This window comes from Neoarius graeffei, chromosome 10 (genome assembly GCF_027579695.1).
Source record: "Neoarius graeffei isolate fNeoGra1 chromosome 10, fNeoGra1.pri, whole genome shotgun sequence".
In the NCBI taxonomy this organism is placed as follows: domain Eukaryota; kingdom Metazoa; phylum Chordata; class Actinopteri; order Siluriformes; family Ariidae; genus Neoarius; species Neoarius graeffei.
Genome location: NC_083578.1, coordinates 10,361,989 through 10,388,541, shown reverse-complemented (window position 1 = coordinate 10,388,541; position 26,553 = coordinate 10,361,989). Strand labels below are relative to the sequence as shown.

The window sequence follows — 26,553 nt, the reverse complement described above, 5'->3', positions numbered from 1 at the left end:
GAGGTATTGATTTTGGTGGGGTTTCTTTGTTTGTTTGTTTCTTTTTGTTTTTTGTTAATAATATTACAGGGAAACAGCTGGACCAAGCTTCATGAAACGTTCAGGATAGATGGGCACTGGTCTCAAGTAGAACCTCCAAAGTTTTGAGAGTCATCTGGTCAAGGTCAAGGTTTTTGTGGCTACTGTTTCATGTAGAGGCGGTAGCCACTATGTCATCGTGCTGTAAGAATGTAAGAGTGTAACAATCGCGCAGTACAGTGTGTTCTGATTGGCTGAGAGCAGCAGAGAATCAGAATCAGAACCATGGAGCCATGGGCTCCTCTAAGCAACTCCGGTGCATTCTGAATAATAAAATAATTGATGCTCACAAAACAGGAGAAGGCTACAAGAATGTAGTAAAGTGTTTTCAGGTAGCCGTTTCCTCAGATTGTAATGCTATTAATAAATGGCAGTTAACAGAAACAGTGGAGATCAAGGTGAGGTCTGGAAGATGAAGAAAACTTTCTGAAAGAACTGCTCGTTGGATTGCTAGAAAGGCAAATAAAACCCCCTGTTTGACTGCAAAAGACCTTCAGAAAGATTTAGCAGACCCTGGAGTGGTGGTGCACTGTTCTACTATGCAGCGACACCTGAACAAATATGATTTTCATGGAAGAGTCATCAGAAGAAAACCGTTCCTGCGGCCTAGCCACAAAATTCAGCGTCTGAAGTTTGCAAATGAACATCTAAATAAGCCTGATGCATTTTGGAAACAAGTCCTGTGGACTGATGAAATCAAAATAGAACTTTTTGGCCACAATGTGCAAAGGTATGTTTGGAGAAAAAAGGGTGCCAAATTCCAGGAAAAGAACACCTCTCCAACTCTGAAGCATGGGTGTGGATCGATCATGCTTTGGGGTTGGGTCGCAGCCAGTGGCACAGGGCACATTTCATTGGTCGAGGGAAGCATGGATTCGAATAAATACCGGCAAATTCTGGAAGCAAACATCACACCATCTGTAAAAAAGTTGAAGTTAAAAAGAGGACGGGTCCGACAATAAGACGATGATCCAAAACACACCTCAAAATCTGCAATGGAATACCTCAAGAGGCCCAAGCTGAAGGTTTTGCCCGGGCCCTCACAGTCCCCTGACCTAAACATCATTGAAAATCTGTGGATAGATCTCAAAAGAGCAGCGCATGCAAGACAGCCCAAGAAACTTGTCGAACTGGAAGCCTTTTGCAAGGACGAATGTGTGAAAATCCCCCAGGTAAGAACTGAAAGATTATTAGCTGGCTACAAAAAGTGTTTACAAGCTGTGATACTTGCCAAAGAGGGTGTTACTAGCTACTAACCATGCAGGGTGCCCAAACTTTTGCTTCGGGCCCTTTTCCTTTTTTGTCATTTTGAAAATAAAAAATTGTTTTTGCTTAAAATATAAAGGGAATGAGTCGTCTTTAACTTTATGCCTTTTGGAGATCATTTCATCTTCAACTTGCTTAACTGTTCACAGGAACAGCAATTTTGACCAGGGGTGCACAAACTTTTGCATATCACTGTACCATGAACTGACGTCACAATTTCAAGCTGTATAGCTGACTCGAGTCACAGCTGTGGCTCCGCGAGGATTTGTGTGTGTGTGTAGATCTACATATTATGATCATGCCTAGCGAGGCAGGTGATAGCATGGTACATTGCACATGCGCAGGTCGAAGGACGCTCTGACGTAAACGAACATGGCTGCCTCCAGTGAGTTTATGAGGGATATAAATCTAATATACCATGCACTGAGAGGCTCCGGGACTGACAGATTCTCTTCAGTCACTGGCATAGTACTGCACCCCTCGCAAAATAGTACAATACCGGTCACCTCAGAGAATCCATAATTTCAACAGGAGCTTCAGTGCGTGGTATATTTGATTACTATCGAGACAGAGCACAATTAAGTCCCGCCTAGACTGGAGATTTTCTTTTCCAAAGACATTTCTGATTTTCGCCATTTGTTTAATGCTGTGATGTGTTTTCTCTGATATCCGATCCACCTTTTTGTGTCGATACTTGGCCATCTGTAATTGTGACAGAGATGCATTCTCAGTGAGAATGTCTACACTCGACCTTACTCTGTGCATGCATGTTTTTCTGAGCGTAAACACCGGAGCACATTAAAATCAGAGCTCGGAAAATTCGACTTGAGATTTCAGAGTCCTGAGTAAAGTGGATTGTATGCTATGCTATGCTATGCTATTACTGATTTTTTTTTTTAACCTGATAGGCTTTGGTGTAAAAGCAAAGAACAAACAGAATGAAACAGTTTGAGTTGCAAGAGGGTCAGTCCATGAAATGATGTTACTTTTCATTGGTCCGGGTTTACATAATCATTTCATCTTTAATTTCCATGATTTAAAGAAATATTTAGCAGATTATCCATAAATATTGTTTGAAGAAATAAAATAAATAAAAAAATGTTTTCTTTTGAAATACAGAAATGTGAAACATTTTCTTCCCCTGCGACTGGACACGGATGACACGTTTTTTTGTGACATGGAATATTTGCTGACTTTGAGCTTAAATAAACCTTCATTACTTTGAGAATTTCAATAAAATTAGTTTCATGGTACTTGCAATTTAGTTTTACACTCACATAATAAAGTTAAGAAGGTTCTATAAACTATTTAGCTTCGAATTCATCCACTAAAAATAGGTTGTGAACGTAACATTGTGATGTCCTACCGCGTTACGTTAGAAACCAGGCTTATAAAAAATGATAAAACGAGTTGAAATCATGATTGATGTTTTTAATATAAAGAAGAATATACTATAAAACGATGTAGGCAGAAAGAAATTGAAACAAACGGCAATAAAAGAAATTATCGATGTTTTTTCTCACATCCTAACTTGGCGTCCACTCACTTCCTGGTTCGTTCACAACCTGCGAGACCTATTTACTCAATCTAGGTCAGCTGAACTGACGCGAGAGAACTTCTCGCGGGATCTCACACACTACAACACGTGCTCTAGAGAAGTGCAGATAGAAGTGTGACTAAGTAAAGTAATGAATTCAATAATCTCATTTACCCCATATAGGATGAAACTGTTTCCTGTTAATGACTCGTTATTGTTCAAATCTTAGATTTTATGAAGTTTGTGAAATACTGGTATTTCATATTTTCAGTGTTTATGATGTTGAACTAATATTTCTAATGAATTCTTATTCAGTGTTAATGTTTAAAGTAAGCAAATAAAAGCAAAAAATTGATTTTATCAATATTTTTCCTTTATTTTTTAAAAGCTTGTTCGTGTCCTTGTTACATTAGCAACCGGGTAAATATTTATGGATTTTATCATACATTGTAGAGCAGGAGTTATCTTAACAACTATGTTATATTTTCTTATATGGTCAATGCTTCATGGAAATAAAAGTTGTTTTCAGTTGTAAATTGTTTTAAGTGACTATGTCACATTTTGGTAACCCCATTTCATGGACTGACCCAAGAATACTTTAGTAGAGAATCAGTCAGTTGACAGGAGCAGAAATGGTTCGTTACCTACTACATATGATATATGATACTGTATGGAAGGAATAAAACATGTCACCCCCGAGGTTTTATTTTCATTTACCAGCATGACACAGTGTTTTCCTAATTCTTGGACTGTTGGCTGATGGTGTGTGTGTGTGTGTGTGTGTGTGTGTGTGTGTGTGTAGTGGTGCGGAAGATGAATGAGACGTATAAGGAGTGTGTGATATCCTCTCGCTCTCTCACTGCGAGGCTTCAGCTCTTCTTCAACACCAAACAGAGGCTGATGGACCGCATGAACAACATCAGTGCCGAGAAAATCATCTACTCTCACACCATCCAGATGGTACACACACACACACACACACACACACACTTAAAGCACATCCTACAGCACATCCTGAAGTGAAGTGATTCAATCTTCATATACCACAGCGATTTGGCAAGTCACGCTTTTTATCCATTTTTAATGAAATCCGCAGCTTACATCATAGCAACAAAAACACTTGTTCTCTCTCTCCCTCTCTCTCCCTTTCCCTCCCCCTCTCTCTTTCTCTCCTTCTCTCTCTTTCTCTTGCTCTCCTTCTCTCTCTCTCCCTCTGTCTCTTTCTCCTTCTCTCTCTTTCTTTCATGCTCCTTCTCTCCCTGTCTCTCTCGCTCTCCTTCTCTTTCTTTCTCCTTCTATCTCTCTCCCTCTCTGTCTCTCTTTCTCCTTCTCACTCTCCTTCTCTCTCTCTCCCCTTCTCTCTCTCTCTCCCTCTGTCTCTCTCCTTCTCTCTCTTTCTCTTGCTCTCCTTCTCTCTCTCTCCTCTCCTTCTCTTGCTCTCCTTCTCTCTCTTTCTCTTGCTCTCCTTCTCTCTCTCTCCCTCTGTCTCCTTCTCTCTCTTTCTTTCACGCTCCTTCTCTCCCTGTCTCTCTCTCTCTCGCTCTCCTTCTCTTTCTTTCTCCTTCTATCTCTCTCCCTCTCCTTCTCTCTTTCTCCTTCTCTCTCTCTCCCTCTCTCTCTCTTTCTCCTTCTCTCTCTCTCCCTCTGTCTCTCTCCTTCTCTCTTTCTCTTGCTCTCCTTCTCTCTCTCTCGCTCTTCTCTCTTTCTCTTGCTCTCCTTCTCTCTCTTTCTCTTGCTCTCCTCTCTCTCTCCCTCTGTCTCCTTCTCTCTTTCTTTCACACTCCTTCTCTCCCTGTCTCTCTCGCTCTCCTTCTCTTTCTTTCTCCTTCTATCTCTCTCCCTCTCTGTCTCTCTTTCTCCTTCTATCTCTCTCCCTCTCTGTCTCTCTTTCTCCTTCTCTCTCTCTCTCCCTCTGTCTCTCTTTCTCCTTCTCTCTCTCTTGCTCTCCTTCTCTCTCTCTCCCTCCCTCCCTCTCTCTCTTTCTCTCGCTCTCCTCTCTTTCTCTTGCTCTCCTTCTCTCACTTTCTCTCACTCTTTCTCGCTCTCCTTCTCTTCCTCCTTCTCTCTCCTTCTCTCTCTCTGTCTCTTTCTCCTTCTCTCTTTCTCTCGCGCTCCTTCCCCTTCTCTCTCTCCCTCTCTCTTTCTCCTTCTCTCTCCTTCTCTCTCTTAAATTAAATAATATAAAAGAAGCCATGCAGCATATCGCAGAACCTCATTTCTGTTCTAACATGTTATTAGGTGCAGGCTGCAGCCCTGGATGAGATGTTCCACCACGGCGAGGCCTCGGTCCAGCGCTACCACAAAGCCTTGCTGCTGATGGAAGGCCTGTCCTTAATCATCACAGAGAGAGCCGACCTCAACAACATCAACAAATGTAAGGAATATACATTAATCCAAATCTACCATGTCTATCAAGGAAAAGGGACCACCACACAACCAGCACTGAGCAGATATCTGATCGTGTGTGTGTGTGTGTGTGTGTGTGTGTGTGTGTTGGCAGGTAAGCAGTGTATTGAGCGCCGTCTCTCCTCCCTCCAGCCGGGACTGTGTGTGTGATCACATGCCACATAGGCTTCGTGTTTCCTCAGACCCTCATATTTCCTCTGATGCCAAATGACTCTTCATCCTCTATTTACATGCACACTAATGACCTGATCATTATCTTATAATTATGCTTCAGTGTGCTCCATGCTATGTTAGACGGGTAATGTTGTGCCAGTGTTACACACAACAAGTTAACATGATACAGTCTATACGTGGTAGACCAAGCAAAAGCGTTTTCTCTGATTGTTGAATCGCTGTGTGACCTTTGAACTCTGATACAATACTTGATATTAATTATGAGGGCTGTAAATATTTTTTGACAAATCAGCTACTGTACCTTTATTATTTACAACTGTCTTTACAATGAAGCACTTTATGAATGAGAGTGTGACCGACATGCCTAAAGGAGTCGACTGTGGCAGAGCTGAACTTGTTCACTTTATGGATTTCCTTTAATTTATTTTGTTGTATGCTGCACCTTTAAAAAAAAAAAGCACACAATTCACACGGATCAAGTGTACTAACTCTTGAAAAGGTAGAGATGACTGTTTTTTTTGTATCACTATTTTGTTTGTTTAGTTTTTTAATATTAGACAATGGCCTTATGTATGCACACAAAATGCACCTGTTGTATATGTGTATGATGTTTGTGAAGTGTGAATGTTTGTCTTTTTTCTTTCTTTTTTTCCCAAAAAGCCAAGGTTTGTAATTTCTGTGTGTCTTGATCTAAAATAAAGTTTCACCACATTTTTATCTTGCTTTTAAATATGACCTTTTTTCATAAAAAAAGGTTTGGGGTAAAATGGCATTTGAGCTGAAATAATAATAATAAACAGATCAATATATCCATGCAGAAAATAAAATTCTATAAAAATCTCTGACTTTATCTCAAAAGTGTTGAATGTTTTGCTTCTAAAATCTTTTTAAATTTTTAACAGTGCACAAATATTTTTTACAATAAATAACAAAATCCTAGGGGCGGCACGGTGGTGTAGTGGTTAGCACTGTCGCCTCACAACAAGAAGGTCCGGGTTCGAGCCCCATGGCCGGCGAGGGCCTTTCTGTGCGGAGTTTGCATGTTCTCCCCGTGTCCGTGTGGGTTTCCTCCGGGTGCTCTGGTTTCCCCCACAGTCCAAAGACATGCAGGTTAGGTTAACTGGTGACTCTAAATTGACCGTAGGTGTGAATGTGAGTGTGAATGGTTGTCTGTGTCTATGTGTCAGCCCTGTGATGACCTGGCGACTTGTCCAGGGTGTACCCCGCCTTTCGCCCGTAGTCAGCTGGGATAGGCTCCAGCTCGCCTGCGACCCTGTAGAACAGGATAAAGCGGCTACAGATAATGAGATGAGATGAGATAACAAAATCCATTTTGTCCTCAAGGTTTCTCTCAAAACTTTGTGTCTTCACTTAACCGTTACTACATCAAGAATAATTACTTGGGTCCTCTGCAGTTACTCCAAACAATTTATTTGTTTGTCATTATCAAGCAAACAAACAAAAAAACAGAAAATCGCCCTGTTTCTCGAGAACCTTTGTGTATTCAATAAACTGTAACTACACTGAAAATCATTTAATAATTACATAGAACAGGATAAAGTGGCTAGAGATGATGGGATGAGATGAGTACACTCTGGCTAAACAAAAGAATTTGTCTTTATTAAATACAATAAATAAAAATGAATAAACAATTAAACAAATAAATAAGCAAGCAAACAAATAAATGCCTTTGTAAATATGTTATGGAAACCCCAGTAAAAAAATTGTAAAGATAGATAGATAGATAGATAGATAGATAGATAGATAGATAGATAGATGAACCAATAAATGGGTGGCACGGTGGTGTAAGTGGTTAGCACTGTCGCCTCACAGCAAGAAGGTTCTGGGTTTGAGCCCAGCGGCCAGCAGGGGCCTTTCTGTGTGGAAACCGGGTGCTCCGGTTTCCCCCACAGTCCAAAGACATGCGGTTAGGTTAATATGGGACGGCCTTGGGCTGAGATGCCCTTGAGTGAGGCGCCAAACTCCCAACTGCTCCCCGGGCGCTGTTAGAATGGTTGCCCACTGCTCTGGGTATGTATGTATGTGTGTGTGTGTGCATGTGTGTGTTCACTGCTTCAGATGGGTTAAATGCAGAGAGGAATTTCACAAGTGTGTGATGAATAAAGTTGTGCTTTAAATAACTGTCCTGTTTCTCGAGAAACTTTGTGTATTCACTAAACTGTAACGGCATCTACAATTATTTCATAATTACTTGAGTACACTCTGGCAAAACATTTTGTTTGTGGGTTGTTTTACAATCAGGGTACAAAGTTTGTGTCACGGGTTCCAAAATTCAAATTGATTCAAACTGGTTCTTGTACCAGTTTTTAAGTGAAGGACAAGTTAAAGAACAGATAGGCATGTGTAATAATTTGTATTATAACAAGATGAAGTGTAGCTTTAAGCAGGGCTGGGAGAAACAAATGAAGTGATTCTCGGAGAGGACTTTTTTTTTTTTGACAATTCAGAATCCACTACTTCCATAGTGCTTTTAAATAGAAGGCTGTAAGCTTTGTGTTAGTTGTCTCTAATATTTATGTCCCAATATCTTGACCACATTTTAGGATGAAAATAATCATTTTAGATACATGTTATTTTATATTGAAAAATTAGCTGTCTCGGAGAGGACATTTTTTTGACACAATTCCATACTAATTTGATCAAAATAGTCTGAAAACTTACTGGCATTCAACATTAAAACTTAACTATGTTTCCAATGATATGGAACCAAATATGTGTTTTATGGTATAAAGAATGATTTAAGTGCATCCCTTTTGGAGCTACCTGTGGTCAAAAAAGCACTTTTTCTAAATGACACGAGTAATTTTGCTAAATATGACACACATTGCCATACATTCACCAAAAATAACGTTATCAAATCAAGTTTATTTGTATAGCGCTTTTAACAATAAACATTGTCGCAAAGCAGCTTTACAGAATTTGAACGACTTAAAACATGAGCTAATTTTATCCCTACTCTATCCCCAATGAGCAAGCCTGTGGCGACGGTGGCAAGGAAAAACTCCCTCAGACGACATGAGGAAGAAACCTCGAGAGGAACCAGACTCAAAAGGGAACCCATCCTCATTTGGGCAACAACAGACAGCCTGACTATAATATGAACAGTTTTAACAGGTATAACCCTCAACTGTCCTCATGGGGCCGTCCTTCACAGGAGCGGTGCGATAAAACTCCGACCAGACACAGGGCACCAGGATGGATCAAGCAGGTCCGAGGGGCAGAAGAGGCCAGCATCTCAATCCCAGGATCAACATGTAAACCAGATTTTTTTTTTTTTGCATGGTAAATAGAGCTATCACAGGGCTACAATAAACAACCAAGTTTATTTCGTCAAGCCTTTTGATATTGAAGATAAGTGTTAAATGTCACACATCACATTATCTCTAGCCGCTTTATCCTTCTACAGGGTCGCAGGCAAGCTGGAGCCTATCCCAGCTGACTATGGGCGAAAGGCGGGGTACACCCTGGACAAGTCGCCAGGTCATCACAGGGCTGACACATAGACACAGACAACCATTCACACTCACATTCACACCTACGCTCAATTTAGAGTCACCAGTTAACCTAACCTGCATGTCTTTGGACTGTGGGGGAAACCGGAGCACCCGGAGGAAACCCACGCGGACACGGGGAGAACATGCAAACTCCACACAGAAAGGCCCTCGCCGGCCCCGGGGCTCGAACCCAGGACCTTCTTGCTGTGAGGCGACAGCGCTAACCACTACACCACCGTGCCGCCCAGTGTTAAATGTGATTTTATTAATAAATAAATAAATAAATAAATAAATAAATAAATTTATTATTTATTAATAAATAAATAAAAAGGAATAAAGAATTAAACAAATAAATAAGCAAGCAAATAAATAAATAAATGTCTTTGTAAATGTTATGAAAACTCCAGTAAAAAGAGTCGTACAAACAAATAAGAAAACAGACAGACAGACAGACAAACTGTTCTGTTCCCCAGGAAGGTTCCTGTATTCAGTTCACCTTAACTCCATTTACAATCATTTTATAATTACTTTAGTACGCTGGGGTTAAGCCATACAATTTGTTTGTCACTATTTACTAACCAGCTAACTAACCAAATCAATAAATCAATAAAATGTTTATTTTGTTTGCCATTTAAATTCCTAAATCCAAATCCTAATTTGGTGCTTATAAACTTCCCATTCCAGCAGCTCATTGGTTGACAGCTAGAATTCCTCATTCCTATTGGTTCCATCTCCTGTCAATTACTCTCAAGGCCCGCCCTTTTACAAATAGGAGTACTTCCGGGTAGCGCGAGAAGACAGGAAGTGTCCGATAATTAAACAAATTGCGATTTAATCCGAGTTCAGACTCGATTAGACATTTAGTGCGCTATATACGGCCCATGAGTGACTGTTTTTCATCCATTTAATCACACAACGCGCTGAATTATTTGTGAATCGGTCACTGATTCCTGAGCTGAGCCGTCCGAGCTGGTAGTGGTGCGCATGCGCAGTGCGAGCAGAGTGACAGCCGTAGCTAGTTCTCGTCATGTTTCTTCTCACAGCGCCGCCGCGACGCTTTTTATAAACACAGTGCGTTTTTTCTTGCTGTTATAATATCAGAACAGATTTATATTCAGTCTGGGATTTATTATATCGCTGAATGGTGCACGTGTGGGACGGATAATTAGTTGTAAGTCCTGGTGAATTTCATGTCTAGTTGCTCGTTAGCCCGTTAGCTAGCGGGTCGGGTTTTACCTCGCGAGCGCATAACTGAAAACATCACCGCTGCTACTCGGTTTATTTTCTTTTTATTCGGCCCGCAGTATAGCTTACTGTTTTAAATGGCGATATTATAAACCTGCTTTGCACAGCTGAAAAAGGTTGAAAGCTAAAATGAAAGGATAGGTATTATTTATTATTATGCTAGCTGGCTAGCCCGCTAGCTCGGAGGCTCTTCAGGTGTAAATGGACCTAGCATGCTAGTCACAACACGGCAATGATCACAACGAGTTCTGCGTTTTTTGTGAACGTAATATTTCATGGCATGCACAGGGATGTTCATAGGATTGTTTTATACGCTGTAGACGGAATTCAGGATTAATAACGTTTATATAACGTGTGTATTATACAGTAATACATGATTTTACTCTAGACCTGTGCATGTGGATAATTTTCTTGTGTGTATTACACAGTAATAATATCTCCTTTCCTTTTTAAGGGTGTCATATATTTTTTTAAACATCACCGTGTCCGTGCCACGCAATGCACCATGGAGGAGGGCCACCAAATTCACAGCGAAATTTTCAGAGATCCAAATCCTTCACGGGCTCTGAAGCAGAAGAGCAGCAACCAGTTCCAGTCACACAACAACAATCCACAGCTGTCACTCATTCACTGTCCTCGGTGACGACGTTCACTACGGCGGCAAGCCCTGCAGTCTCAGCTCCTCAGTCCCCCAACTACCAGATCATCATGAGCCGAAGCCCTGTGGCTGGTCAGAACATGAACATCACGTTACAGAACATAGGTGCCATGGTCCCTTCGAACCAGCAGATCACGCTGACGTCGCTGCCCCTGCAGAGTCCGGCTTCGCCTGGCTTCCAGCACCAAGCTCCTCAGTGGAGGTTCGAGCACGGCTCATCTTCGTACATCCAAGTGACTTCGCCCCTTCCTCAGCCGATTCAGCCTCAGAGTCCGACGCAGCACAGCCCCGTCTCTCTGCAGGCCGTGTCCAGGTCGGGCGCCGCTCTCGGGGTGCGGGCGCAAAGCCCGACACGTTTCGTCGATACTGGAATCATGGTGCGGCAAATTAACCTCAGCAGTCCACCCGGAAGCGGACACTTTGTGTATCAGGATAACGCGGGCTTGACCCAGCTGGCGCCGACGACGGTTGGCACGGTGCAGCTGGCCTCTCCAGCCGGGACACCAGTGTCGGTCAGGGAGAGACGCCTCTCTCAGCCACACTCTCAGACCGGCGGCACGATCCATCACCTGGGACCGCAGAGTCCCGTGGCGTCCGGAGCCGCTCTGCCGGCCTTAGCCAGCCCTAGTCACATCACCACATCCAACCTTCCGCCTCAGATCAGCAGCATCATCCAGGGACAGCTTCGGCCCGTCGTTGCAGGGGTCACTTCCTCCGGGATGACGTCCTTTGGCGCCGTCCCTCCTTCCAGTCCTTCTCGAAGTACCGTGAACCCTCCGCTGACTCCCAAAAAGGTTCAGCCCAAGAAGCTGGAGGAGATAGCGCCTCCTAACGCCGAGGTCGCTCAGCTGAGGAAGCAGTGTTTGGAGCATCACACGAAAAAGATGGAAAGCCTAAAAGACGTGTTCAAGGACTACCTGATCGAACTCTTCTTTTTGCAACACCTGCAAGGCAACATGATGGACTACCTCGCCTTCAAGAAGAAGCCATGTGTGCCGCTCTTCACCTACCTGAGGCAGAACGATCTCGACCTTGAGGACGAGGAGGAGGAAGAAGAACAATCCGAAGTCATCAATGACGAGGTAAAGCATCTCGTAAGATGTTTTTGAATAAAGTAGTTGAGAGGGTTTGTTTTTTTTTAACTCTACATTCATCGGCAACAACTGGCCCAAATAGGAACTAAAGGTACCTGGGGAGGTCTGAAGGAAAAGCTCGTGTTAATATAATGGATATTTAAGTAACCAGGTTATACTGACTACACAGTTCACGGAGGGAAAAAAACCTGGGATGTTATGAACTGGTATTAGTACAATATATAAGAAGATGCACAATCTGCACTGTTAATGGATTTAAAATCATTTTAACTTGGTGATGAGAAAAATGTGATGAAAAGTAATTAAGACTGTAAGTAAAAACCTATTTAAATCCTTAATAACCCTGCGTAATTAGTGACACTGTTAGTGATGTAACATGTCCATCTGTCCGTCCGTCCATCCTTCCTTCTGAGAAATTTTAGAGCGTCGATAAACTTTTTAATTTGTATCTTATACACAGGCAGCTTATCTGCGTGGTGGTACACGTTGTTGTCTCGAGCAGTACGAGTAACCCGTCAGCCGTGAACAGTACCCCTCAGTACCTTTTAATTCCCGTTGGTGCCGATAGTTCATCGTAATAACACTCTTTGTATCATGAACAGCAGCAGCAGTGTGAAATGACTGCAACGAGATCTTTTCATTCAGCAGCCATTTTTATTTCAGGGACACTGTGCGAGCGTTGTATGTACGTCTGTTTCTATGACAACCACTCAGGTGAAAGTAGTGACAGGAAAAGACGGGCAGACGGTGACGCCCGTCGCCATAGCCACCCAGCTCCCACCGAATGTGTCGGCGGCGTTCTCCGCCCAGCCACAATTTCAGGTGGGACGTCACAGACACCCGTCCCTGGAAAGCTCCCCCCCCCTCTTTTTTTTTCTCCTGAAGTGTTGATATTCCGATTATGGACAAAGTTAAATCTAAATATTTTTTTCATGCTCTGTGATGTCCACAGGCTCATCCCGGTGCTGCAGGTGGCAACATTTCCAATCCCGTGGACATGGAGGCCTTCAAACGGCAGCAGGCTTTGGCTCAAGCAGGTAGACCAGCGTCGACACAGGATCTTTTTATTATTTTACCCCCCTCCCCTACTTGTTTCCTCTTTCTTTCCTTCATTTCCTTCCCAAATTTGCTTCTGCTTAATCAATATTCAGCATCTTTTCCCAGCGCTGTGTGTTCGAAGCCCATGAAACAAGGAGCGCTGCTTCCTCACGTCCGACTGCTGGTGTGCAATCGTCATTGCTGTGTGCCTAGTGTTTTTTCTTTTCTTTTTTTTATTCGTGTTTTCTTGTTCTATTTTTTCCTCCCCTTTTCAATCTTCCTACATTTTTTTTTTTTTTTTGCGTGTTGAGGGTGTTGTGTGTTTTGCATCCCAGATCAGGCTAAGCGGTCCCGGATCGAAGTGGTTCGCCACGGGATGATATTCCAGCACCCCGTTGTAGCTCCTTTAGGATCTCCCGGCGTTCCCCTCCAGCAGCTTATGCCGACAGCGCAAGGTAGGAGCGCCGCTGTTGTTTATTTTTCCCGGCCCGGTTCCACTACTCTCGTGTCCGTTGGTTTAGAGACGCTGCTGGAGGTCAGAGGTCAACCAAGAGAGTTCTCAGTGATGACACCTTTCCCCACTCTCCTTTTTGTCATTGATTTTATTTTATTCTTAGTTTTTTTGACCTGAGCCCAAATTCGATTCACTCCCTTTGACCTGCCCACTGGAAGTTTAGGCTCTTTGAGTGGTACGAGAAGATCCAGGAGAAGACGGAGCGTCTAAATGGGAAGAAACGACATCTCACACTGGCATTTTTTTTTTTTTTTTCCCCCGTTTGATTTGATATCATTCAGTCATTTCTGTTCTTCTTTGCCGGCTCACTGGACGATGAGTCTCGACCACTACGTCCCTTTTTTTTTTTTCTTTCCCCTTTTTAAATCCATGTTCATCTGCCATTTCCTATCCAGAGTCTTTGGCCCCACCCCTTCCCCCGATCTCATTACATCTTCGATTCGCATACGGCCATGTGCACCTTGGTTCCCATCGTCTAGATGTTCGTCTCGTCATCTTTTCCATTCGTCATTCCTGGTTTCTCCAGCATTTCGTCCTGACTTGGCCTTTATCCCTCAGTCCAGGTAATTTAGTGAGCCTGAAGTGACTCAGGAGCTTAAAGCGAATTGGCGTAGAGGCTAGCTCGATGGAGGTGCTTCTTAAAGCCTAGCACTGTCCTGCTTTTCGCCCTAATCTGTCCTCTTGTCTTTATTCTGCTCGTACACCCCGCTTTGCTCTGTTGTATAAGCTGTCTAAATGCAGTGTAATGTAACAGGTGTAACACGCATGCTCATCCTATGGTGTCTGTGCTGAGTTGCATTTTTTTTTTTTTCCTTCCTCTTTTCCTTTGCTGTTCTTATCTTATCACCGCTTTTTTCCTCATCCCTTTTTTTTTTAAATTGTTTATAATGCATGCACTTTTTCTATAATTTTATAGAAGAATTACTGAACATGAGTACTTGGTTGTTGTTTTATTCTATAATTTATTTATGAAACATAGATCTTCTCTTGTTTCTTATGCAATCATTATTACGTAGATATTTTTTCTTTAATTCCACACTCTTTCCAAAAGTGAGTATTTAATTATCATTAACATCATGTTCATTAAAAGTTAATTTAATGCCATAGGATAGTAGTGTTCTTAGGTTTTTAATTTTATACACACAAACATATATATTTTTTTATATATATATATATACGAAAATGTGGTGTTCTTGATGTTTCATCCTCTCCTTCTGGCGACTCTCCTGCACCTTTCTGCTCTCCATGCATCACTCCTTCACCCTTTCTTTCCGTCCTCCGCTTCACCACTCTTGCATCCTTCATTTTCTCCACTTTCCTCTCCATTTTTCCCTTTCTCAATCTTGCTGTTCACCCTCCTACTCTATCCTTTATCTCTCATCGCGCCTATTTTTTTTCTCCAACTCTTTCATTTTTCTTGCTCTTCCCATTTTCCGTCTCTATTTGTCCTTTTCTGTCTCCTCTGTTCTTTCTATCCCGATACTTCTCTCTTCATTCGTTGTATTTTGCCCATCTTCATTCCCACTCTTTCCATCCCGCTCTCTTTCTCTATATCTTCCCTGCATTCTCTCTCAGGTGGCATGCCCCCAACCCCACAGGCAGTCCAGATAGGGGGGCAGAACCAGAACCAACAGCAGTACGACCCATCCAAAGGCCCGCCGGTGCAGAACGCCGCCAGTCTCCACACTCCTCCACCCCAGCTGCCAGGCCGACTTCCCCAAGTTACGCTGCCCGTGGCCACTTTGCCTCTAGCTCTCTCTCAGGCCCAGTCCGTGGTGATGGAGCAACAGTGCCAGGCACCGGGTGGGCAGCTCCAAGCCCAGGTGAAGCTGCAGGGGGCAGGCGCCGTGCTGGCTGCAGTGAACCCACACCCACAGCTGCAGATGCAACTCCAAATACAACAGCAGCAACAGCCGCAGCAAACACAGCCGGTCATGCAGCCAGGACAGGCTGTGAGTAGAGAAGTCCTCGAACTGAAACCTTTACCTTTTAATCTCTGCAGTTATTTCAACAAAAGTTAGGGTGACATCAGGGATTTTTGGGATTGCTTTCTTGGTTCAGCTATAAAGTCACTTTTGAAGTCTTTCAAAGAAGTCAGAGGATCTTAAAACTGTCCTAGACATTTACAGCACTGTGCAAAAGTCTTAGAGACGTATAAAGAAATATTGTCGACCAAAAATGGCTTAAAAAATAATGAAATGAAATGTTTCAACATTTAAAAAAAATACTGTAAGCAGTAAGCCATAAGGCGGCACGGTGGTGTAGTGGTTAGCACTGTCGCCTCACAGCAAGAAGGTCCGGGTTCGAGTCCCGTGGCCGGCAAGGGGCTTTCTGTGCGGAGTTTGCATGTTCTCCCCGTGTCCGCGTGGGTTTCCTCCGGGTGCTCCGGTTTCCCCCACAGTCCAAAGACATGCAGGTTAGGTTAACTGGTGACTCTAAATTGAGCGTAGGTGTGAATGGTTGCCTGTGTCTGTGTCAGCCCTGTGATGACCTGGCGACTTGTCCAGGGTGTACCCCGCCTTTCTCCCGTAGTCAGCTGGGATAGGCTCCAGCTTGCCTGCGACCCTGTAGGACAGGATAAAGCAGCTACAGATAATGAGATGAGATGAGTAAGCCATAATAAATCAAACAAAGTCAGTATTTGGTATCAGACGACCCTTTGGTTTAAAAAAACAAAACAAAAAACAGTAGTCTGAGGTCCAGTGAGTGCAGTTTTATGCGGAAATGAGCTGTAGGTTTTACTGAGCATTTTCCAGAACCAGCCACGGTTCTTCTGGACACTTCGACTGTCACACTCGCTTCTTCATTTTGCACCAAAACCCAGCAGCCTTCATTATGATTTCTTTTTTAATCTGAAAAGTGCTCTCTTATGCTGCTCTGATACAAACTTTTTTTTTTTTTTCCTGTAACGTTTAATTTTGTGCTGGAAAAAATACAAACGTTTGGAACTCAAAAATGTTTTTATCCTGACTCGATAATGTAGAGGTCATAAAATAGAAATCGATAAAAATAGGGTGCATAAGACTTTTGCACAGTACTGTATATTATGCAGTTGGTATTGTATCATAAGATATGAGTTTATAATGTGTCAGTATGTAGATTCAGTCTGTGCGACACCAGTGTACTGGGAGAAGTAGGACTAGCGCACTTGTAATTTGCATACTGAATTTGAATCTAGATTTTTTTTTTTTTTAAATTGTACTCCTAATATGATTTATTTTGTAATATCATCACTTGCCATAATTTCCATTCTTCCTCCTTCTTCCCTCTAAGACTGTCACACTCGTCCGGCCCGGAGCGGAGACGTCCCAGCCCGCTCAGCGTCTGATGTCCAACCCCCTATCTTCCTCGGTCATGTCCACTGCACCTTTATCCTCCTTGCCCTCCCCTGTCCCGTCCGCTTCAGTCCGGACCCCTGTGCCTCATACGCTGTCCCCCGCCCCGCACTCCAAACTCACAGCTTCCAATGGCACTGCGGCGCTGAAGCTCTCCACACTGAGCCAGGGCTCGGCTACAAACACCACCCAGGAGAGCTCCCAGGACAAGCAGGCAGAGCAGGCTAAACTGGTGAGATCAGCAAATCTCTCAAATGGAACAAAACATCATATTTAATCATTTTGGACCATTTAAATCCAATTCTAACGGGGTAATTTGGTCAAAAAGGAACTTTTAAACGACTGTCCTCTCGCCACAAACGTTCAGCAAAGACACTGTTAGTGTTTGAGGATGAAATTACTGAACTAATTCAGAAATGCTTAAAATATTATCCAAAGCACATGTTTAAATCACGTTTAACGTCAAACCAGTCAATTGATCGGTATCTTGAAACGGCAGAGGTATGTGGGTTCTAAAGCTGTGTAGCCCTGTTGTGTATAAAAATGGACAAAAAGACCTTGCAGAGCTTAAATAAAGTTCAAGGCAGCTATCTTGAAGCTGAATCGCTGCTTTTCTCAGCCTCAAGTAGGAGGTGACAGTAGAATTACACAGTTGAATTATTTTTATATGCTCTCCTGTTTTTATGCAAATGTATACTGTTATGGAGCCGTACAGTACTGTGCAAAAGTCTTAGGCACCCTTTTTTTTTTTCTTTTTCATACAAACTTTTTGTTATAGATTTCTGTTTTTTGACTTCTACATTATCGAGTCAAAACATTACGAAAACTTTTTTGAGTTCCAAGCGTTCGTATTTTTTCCAGCACAAAATTAAATGTTACGGGGGGGTTGTATCTGAGCAGCATATTACATAAGAGAGCACTTTTCAGATTAAAAAAGAAAATATAATGAAGGCTACTGAGTTTTGGTGCAAAATTAAAGGGCAACTGAAGGCAATTTTTTTTTTTTATTATTATCAAAATCCTATTTCTTATTTTATAAAATGTAGGAATGCGTTTCTGAGAGCTATTTTGTCGCTGCTATATCAAGTTATGAGTGTTTGAAATATGCTCTGTAATATATCAGTCCATATGTCAAAGCAACGGCCGTAAACGAGATTCGTTGAGACCTGTGCGAGACATCGTAGGACGGAAGTAAAACGTACAGCGGAAATCAAAGTGACCAACGTCGTCAAAAGACACGTGCGGCCTCTTTCAAATGCTGACGTAATCAAGCCGGAAGTTTTCCCTGTATCCGAAATCGCTCCCTACTCACTGTATAGGGCACTGTATAGTGGGGACGCCGTTTTGTAGTGCTGTCCGAAACCTTAGTGAGGATTTTGTGGGAAATGCGCGAAGTATAATATGTATTTATCACAAAAATACATTTATGTTATTTACCAGCTGGAAGGTCCGTATTGTGAAATACCGTGGCCGAGGTCACGGTATTTCACCATACGGACCGACCTTAAGCTGGTAAACAATATATTTATTCTTTTCTTTACCAAATTCTAACAGAAAACGAGAGCGCCCGAAAGGGAAAACCGAGCCGAGCCGCCATTTTGAATCCTCATTCACGGCTGGAATGCAAATTGCTTCCTCCTCGGTATACAAGTGCACTTCCATGGCAGGAAAAAAACTACATTTTGCCGCCTATGTAGTCCCCTATTTATACAAATAAGAGTCATTCAGGATTCAGCCATGTTTTTGCTCGGCGTTAGCAACAGTTAGCGGTTTTTAGCTTTCTCCTGAAATGTTTTCTTTTATTTCTTCTTCCTCAGGGTAGTAAAACTCACTTTCGCTGTGAACACTGTCGTTATCGCTATCCATGCTGTAAAATTAATGCTATTCTCCTGAGAAATGCTGGCAAACATTTATAAGATTTTTGATAATCTTATAAATAAATCTTATAAAAAAAAAAAAAATGTTGACAAAAAATGCTACTATGTTTGTTGTTGTTGTGAACGAGCGAGTCGCCAGAGGTCTGTAACTGGGGTCCGTATCGTAGGATACGGACCCGCTCGCCAGCCAATCAGAGCGCAGGATTTGATGGAAACCGCACCGCGAAAAAAATAAATGCATGTATTTATTATTTTGAAAACCCACCAGGCGCCTGATCTGGCACGTTTTAATTGTGCGACAGTAATGACGTAAATACCAGCGCGACGGACTCGTCCTTATCCTGTCGTCTTTCCAACTCTTCTCTACTCCACGTTGGTTTGAAGTCGTACGGAATAATCTCCATCACTGATGAAGCTGGCAAATCTCGAAATTAATCTAAATTGGAACGATATGGCGATCTGGCCGCTGTGTAAACAGTTTTCAAAATGGCAGCGCTGACACTTCACGTTTGAAGTCTCGCACAAGTCTCGTGAAGATCGCGCGGATAAGCGACGCCTGCCGTGGACCAAATGAACCGCATTCGACATGGCTAAAAACCGTAAAGGCCGATAAGTGTAATATAATATGCCACTCCAAGTCACAATATAAGGTTAATCAAACCGAAAACGTACTTGAATAACACGTTAATTAAGAAATAAAGCAAGTTTAAAAATGACTTCAGTTTTCCTTTAAGACGCGAGTGTGACAGTGTCCAGAAGAACTGTGGCTGGTTCTGTAAGATGCTCAGTAAAACCTACAGCTCATTTCCGCATAAACTCCACTCATTGTACCTGAGACTACTTTTTTTTTTTTTTTAAAGCAAAGGGTTGTCTCACACCAAATACTGACTTTGTTTGATTTATTATGGCTTATTCGTATTTTAAATTATTATGGCTTTATCGTTTTGTTTTGTTTTTTATGTTGAAATATTTAATTTCTTTTTTTTTTCTAAACCATTTTTGGTCGACAGCATTTTTTACATGTGCCTGAGACTTTTGCACAGTATTGAAGCATGCAAACGATCAATTAGACATTTAAGCTCATCATCCTCAGAAACTAACAGAAAAAGCCGTAACACTGAGCTCGGTATGACCAGGCTGATCGTTACCGTGTGTGTTATCCCCATGTAGGAGAGCCAAGTGCATCAACGCATCGCTGAGCTGAGGAAGGAGGGCCAGTGGTCAGCTAGCAGGCTGCCGAAACTGCAGGAAGCTAGCAGGCCCAAATCCCACTGGGATTACCTGCTGGAGGAGATGCAGTGGATGGCTGCTGACTTTGCCCAGGAAAGACGCTGGAAAATGGCCGCCGCCAAAAAGGTAAGAAAGGAACAAATGTATTGAGTAATACTGCTTTTCTCTCAAAGGCATCAGGAGACTGTTAAAGTGGTGGGTGGTATACTGGTGGCAATTCTTATTACTCTTGGTTCACGGTAGTAACGATTTATAGTTTGCGTCTTGTGTGTATGGCGCAACTGTGACTCTTGCCACTTGTGGGCGCGTCCTGACGCCCAGCTCAGTCTCCTACAGCACATGATTCCCTTCAGTATACAATTTATTTTTCTTTCAAATAAAAACAGCATACGCGAACTGTACTCGTCTACAAACACTCTCCAGAGACACCTTTTGCTATTTTCTTTCATTCAAGCTTTTTTTTCCCCCTCAATGTCTCTGTACAAATTTTATGATATTTAAGCATGGTGGTACGAGTATATGACAAGATAAAGTTCAAGTACAGTTTTTCGTTTTTCTTCTGAGTCAAGCAGTACACAGGGATTCAAAGCGAATAAAGTCGTGAGGATGGAACGAGAAAACGTAACGCACGAGTCCAAGGAATCATTCGAGTCATCCGTGTATGCCGCTTATCTGTCAGGGTCGTGGGTGAGCTGGAGCTGATCTGAGCTGACTTTGGGCAAGAGGCGGGGTACACCATGGGCAGATCACCAACCTATCACAGGGCTACACGGAGACAAACAACTATTCACACTTATGAATAGTTTACAGCAGGGGTCACCAAACTTTTTTCTCTGGGGGCCACATTGTCGTTCCTGACTGTGATGGGGGGGCCAGGGTCGGGTCAGCTATATAACATATAGAATTGTATGACCCAGACAAATATGACCACCAGGAGGCCTCATTGTGTAGTAGAGATTACTAGCCTGGCACAGCCATCCACACTACTATACCCCCACTACTATATCCCCACACTACTATACCCCCACTACTATATCCCCACACTACTATATCCCCACACTACTATATCCCCACACTACTATATCCCCACTACTATACCCACACTACTATACCCACATTACTATACCCCACTACTATATCCCCCCACTACTATATCCCCCCACTACTATATCCCCACACTACTATATCCCCACACTACTATATCCCCACACTACTATATCCCCACACTACTATATCCCCACTACTATACCCACACTACTATACCCACATTACTATACCCCACTACTATATCCCCCCACTACTATATCCCCCCACTACTATATCCCCCCACTACTATATCCCCACACTACTATACCCACACTACTATATCCCCACACTACTATATCCCCACTACTATACCCACACTACTATACCCACATTACTATACCCCACTACTATATCCCCACACTACTATATCCCCACACTACTATATCCCCACACTACTATATCCCCACACTACTATATCCCCACTACTATACCCACACTACTATACCCACATTACTATACCCCACTACTATATCCCCCCACTACTATATCCCCCCACTACTATATCCCCCCACTACTATATCCCCACACTACTATATCCCCACACTACTATATCCCCACTACTATACCCACACTACTATACCCACATTACTATACCCCACTACTATATCCCCCCACTACTATATCCCCACACTACTATATCCCCACACTACTATATCCCCACTACTATACCCACACTACTATACCCACATTACTATACCCCACTACTATATCCCCCCACTACTATATCCCCCCACTACTATATCCCCACACTACTATACCCACACTACTATATCCCCACTACTATACCCACACTACTATACCCACATTACTATACCCCCCCCCACTACTATACCCCCCCACTACTATATCCCCACACTACTATACCCACATTACTATACCCCCCCACTACTATACCCCCCCCACTACTATACCCCCCCACTACTATATCCCCACACTACTATATCCCCACACTACTATACCCCCCCACTATACCCCCCCACTATACCCACACTACTATATCCCCACACTACTATACCCCCACACTACTATACCCCCGCTACTATATCCCCACTACTATATCCCCGCTACTATACCCACATAGTCTGGCTAACGCGACTGCAAAGCTCTACGAGCTATTGGTCTGGCCAAGATATTAAGCCCAACCGTTTCCCAGAGCCCGTGGTTGACCCGCCTCCCTGAAATGCCTCAGTTTGCTACTGGTCGAAGCCAGAAAAGGCTGTGACGAAGCTTAAACCAATCACACCACTCTTTCCTCTGATGTATGCGACGCGACGGGGCTAACTGGTAGATTAAACTCTTACCGAAGCCGGTCGGGAGCAAGGCGAAAACGTCCTTCCTTTCAATAAATACCTCCAGGGCTGCTCTTTGCTCCGTTTTCAATGAGAACTTCCCGTTGAATGCTTTCAATACAGCATTCGTGAATGAAGCGCTTCCGGCATAGATTCTGTAAACAATCTATGGCTTCCGGTCGCAGTTCTACTACATCACTTGCCTTGAACACGCCTCTACCCAGGGCTGTTGGAGATGCTCAAAGTTGATTGGTTCCCGATTTTTCGGGAGCTTGGAAGAGCTGTAGATAGCTTGTCTGGCCAGACTAAGCCCGCAACAGGCCCTCATGTTGCGTCACGCTTAGGATGGGCGGGCCCAGGCTAATACCCCCACTACTATATCCCCACACTACTATATCCCCACACTACTATATCAACACTTGATTCCTGGCACATATTTGTTTATCTTTACTAGTGGTTTGCAAAAGTAGTAATCGAGTCTTCACCCTTTGTTTTAATTTGAAATACCACTGATATTCCATTTATTTATTTTCTAATAAAAATAATATCAAAGCTGTCAAGGTAAGAAACATCTGCCTAGTCGAGGTGATTGACACTGGCAAAGGTGAGTGGAAAATTATAAATTGTAGGTAGGCCTGTTGATATTATTAATAATATTAATAATAATTGTGTGCAGCACTTAATAAAGGTCAAATAAATAGGCCTATAAAATAAATACATTTTAAAAAAAAGTGAAATTTATAATAATATGATCAATAGATCACAGCAGTTGTGCTGTGTCCTGCACGTCATTGCTCTCATCCATGGCCAAAGCAAAAAACTCGAATTCTGACGCTTTCTCATTCAGCTGGTCATACACATTGTCCCCCAAATCTTCGGTTCGCCCGGTCATAGTAGGTGTGGAGAGACTCACCGCATTGAGCGCATCCTTCTTGTCGGGACACACCTCCTCGGCCACAGCAAGCATGCATACTTTAACAAAGTCCCCATCAGTAAACGACTTTCCGTGGGTAGCTAGCAGGTGAGCTACCTTATAGCTAGCTCGGACAGCAGCCTGGTTGATCTGGGTTTGGTGAAGGAATACATTCTGTTGTGCAGCCAGTCCGCATTTCATCCTCCGAATCCTGTCTTCTCTTGTTTGCCCTCGCAAACTAGCATACTCTTTGTGGCGGGTTTCGTAGTGACGACGCAGATTGTATTCTTTGAAAACCGACACACTTTCTTTACATACAAGACAAACTGCACGGTCCTTACACTGAACGAAAAAATAATCGGTGGTCCACTGTTGTTTAAAAACTCTGCACTCTCTGTCAGCTTTTCGCTGACCGCTAGCCATTTTGCTGTCCTGAACACTGACCGTTCTCTGCGCGGGCGCTGCCTGTCTCTGCTTGATCGCGAGCATATGACGAAAATTCGGAAAATATGAATAGTTCATTTTATAACTAAATATCAATTTTAATTGATAAAATCAACAAAATACAAGATACAAACATGTTATTATTTGCCAAAAAGCAATTTAAAAAAATAGGCCATGACCACTTTTGGGGATTGCCTCATAGGGCCGGTTCAAGTGGTGGGGGGCAGAGGAGCTGGGGGGCCGGTCAAAGGGGGGTGGCGGGCCGGAGTTTGATGACCCCTGGTTTACAGTAGCCGGTTGATCTAATCTGCATGGTTTTGGACTGTGGGAGGAAACTCACGCAGGCATGGAGAGGGGAGAACATGCAAACTCGACACAGATATGCCCCAGTTGACTGGCAGGTTCAAATCCAGTGATAGTGTTACCGATTGCGCCACCGTGCCACATTCGTTCGAGCCAGCCGTTTAGAATTGTCGCTTTACAACATTCGTCATTGGCTCATCTGGTCATAAGGCCAGTGAGCTGTTGCCATGGCGTGGTGTCCATTGTCCACAATTCAATTAAATCATATCTCCTCTGTCAGTTCTCCACGGGTTTCCGTTCCAATTAGCTCATCAGTCTGCACAAAACTTGGTTGTTTTGTCAAATTTTTTTGCGAATGAGTTAGCAATTAGGCCAAATTAACGAATTTTCCAGGCCTCTCACTCGAATAGGCCATTTGCAGGAATTGGTCACGTGTCAGTTTTCCCCACAGCAACAACCCCATGGTGGGCAAGCTAACTTGACATTCCTTGACAACCATAAGAGTTTGACTGGCGATGCGAAGCAATCCATTTCTATAATAGCTGTTTTTACCCTTTCTACTGTCTTTTTTTTGACCCAAATTTTCGTGTATCTGTAGATGTGTTTTTAGCCGATAAGAAGCAGATTTATTCGCATTCGAGGCCATTTTACGTCCTACATCTGCTTCTTATCGGCTAAAAACACATCTACAGATATATCTGTATTTATTTTCAAGAATCTTCAGACATTAAGCGAATGATAAAGGTAGAAAAGGAGAAATTATAAGTTATACCTGAGAAATCTGCCATTTCACACGTGAATTTCTGTCGGCGGCGACCAAATTGAGTCCAGAAAACTTTCTTTTACGGCCAATGATTCGCTTTAACTTACGACAGAAGTTAAAACGACAAACTTTTTTTCCAGGTACACACGAAAATTCGGGTCAAAAAAGACAGAGCTTCAGCTTGGGGGTCTATACCGTGTATACTGTTTTCAGGTCTGTCGCACATCGATTTCCTGTTTACTGACAATGTATTTGCGAAACGTATAGCGTGGATTTTGACGCTGTTTCAAGAAGCAAAATGCGATTTCAGAATGACAGTTTCCCAGGATGCTGTTTGAAATCCCTGGCGAGAGACACGGCTCTTTACTTACTTGTTTCAGGGTTCATTATTTGTTGAAGTCAACGTTCATAATAAGTGTCCTGTTCCTTCGATTGCTTGCGTTCTGATATAAGCGAGAGCGGGGGGATACGTAAGTGAGCAGTAGCTCACAGCTGATCTTGTTTTATTTGAGAGAACTCGACCTTCTGCACAAAACTTGTTTATTGTATTGTCAGTTTTTTGCGAACAAGTTAATAGTTAGGTCAACTTTAATAAATTTTCTTCTGATTAGAATTGTATCTCCTCTCTCATCATGCAAATTCAGTTCTGATGGATGTTTTGGGTCAATCTTCCTTTGGAGAACAAAATTTCGTCCTTTGTTGATTTTCCTGTTGTAAACAGTTTGTCGCGGAGTTCGGTCCTCTCTAGGGCTGCACGATTCTGGAAAAAATGTGTATCACGATTTTCTTGATAAGAATTGATATCACGATTCTCTGCACGATTTTTTTTTTTTTTTTAACAAATTTAAATCTTTATTCAACTCAAATCTCAAATTCAAAATCAATTTACTGTTCAATTTGCATAACAAAAATATTTAAAGTAAAATACAGCACGCCCTAATACGGTCAAGGCAGTTGTGGTAATGTGCACAATGTCCATGGCTATAACCTCCATGAAGTTCACCTAGAACAGATATTCATACATTCTGTTAGCCAGAACCAGCGCTCGAAACTAACGGTGTCCCGATGTCCCGGGGACCATAAAAAATGTCATCGGGACACAAAATTATCATATCTGGGACAATCCCGGGACAATGGAAAAAAATAGATCTAGAAAAAAAGTTCTACATTAATATTATTTACAAAGCCGTAACACATACGTAGACATTCACCTAATTTGTCAATTTTAATTTTAAAACGTTAACAGTGAAAAATACATAGTAGCTACACTTTCGATGCACCTGCATCCGTAGGCTACAGAGCAGCGCATTCTGTTCTAGAATCTTCGGCCGGAGTCCGCGTTATATGGACTTGGAATGGAATTGCTACCGCACACGCTGCGCCGACTCTTGCCAGAACAAAAATGCTTAAGTGGTTGAAGCGGACCGACCGCGGGGAAGAAACTGAAAGCCCAGACATAACGTCTCCGGGACCTTCAGGATCCAAAGTATCATCGCCTGGTCTGCAGGCAACGCGAGCAACTGAATGAACTGAATGAACACTGTTAGACACGTTGTTATAAAATACAACAGGAATGATGTGGATGATATTGACGGAAGATACCGTTCAACAGAATAAGTGAGTTTTCTTGGTGTCTTTCTAGTTCAGAAAGTTTAGTCAGTCAGCAGCACAACTAGGCTCGGACCTGCCACTATGCTGATGGTGCTAACATTTGCACTCACGTTTCGGCAGCGAAAGTTCATAAAATGGATAACAGAAAGTTCATAAAAATGGATAACGGTAATGGAT

General features: G+C 42.7%; 2 protein-coding genes across 11 annotated transcripts in view; both read left to right on the top strand.

Annotated features, from left to right (window-relative positions):
* ulk1a (unc-51 like autophagy activating kinase 1a) overlaps positions 1-6,145 on the top strand; it is a 145,817-nt gene extending 139,672 nt beyond the window's left edge. For both annotated transcript variants that reach the window (XM_060931266.1, XM_060931265.1), the window contains exons 26-28: positions 3,684-3,841; positions 5,120-5,255; positions 5,382-6,145. In XM_060931266.1, the coding sequence (XP_060787249.1) occupies positions 3,684-3,841; positions 5,120-5,255; positions 5,382-5,437 (350 nt within the window). In that variant the 3' untranslated portion in view covers positions 5,438-6,145. The remainder of the gene's footprint in view (positions 1-3,683; positions 3,842-5,119; positions 5,256-5,381) is intronic.
* Positions 6,146-9,831: 3,686 nt separating this feature from the next.
* The window catches only part of ep400 (E1A binding protein p400), a 122,161-nt gene continuing 105,439 nt past the window's right edge, over positions 9,832-26,553 (top strand). For 3 of the 9 annotated variants that reach the window (XM_060931259.1, XM_060931258.1, XM_060931255.1), the window contains exons 1-7: positions 9,832-10,047; positions 10,676-11,961; positions 12,637-12,795; positions 12,926-13,010; positions 15,101-15,477; positions 16,799-17,092; positions 19,908-20,093. In XM_060931259.1, the coding sequence (XP_060787242.1) occupies positions 10,720-11,961; positions 12,637-12,795; positions 12,926-13,010; positions 15,101-15,477; positions 16,799-17,092; positions 19,908-20,093 (2,343 nt within the window). In that variant the 5' untranslated portion in view covers positions 9,832-10,047; positions 10,676-10,719. The other 6 variants (XM_060931256.1, XM_060931260.1, XM_060931263.1 and 3 more) reach the window with 6 other exon arrangements.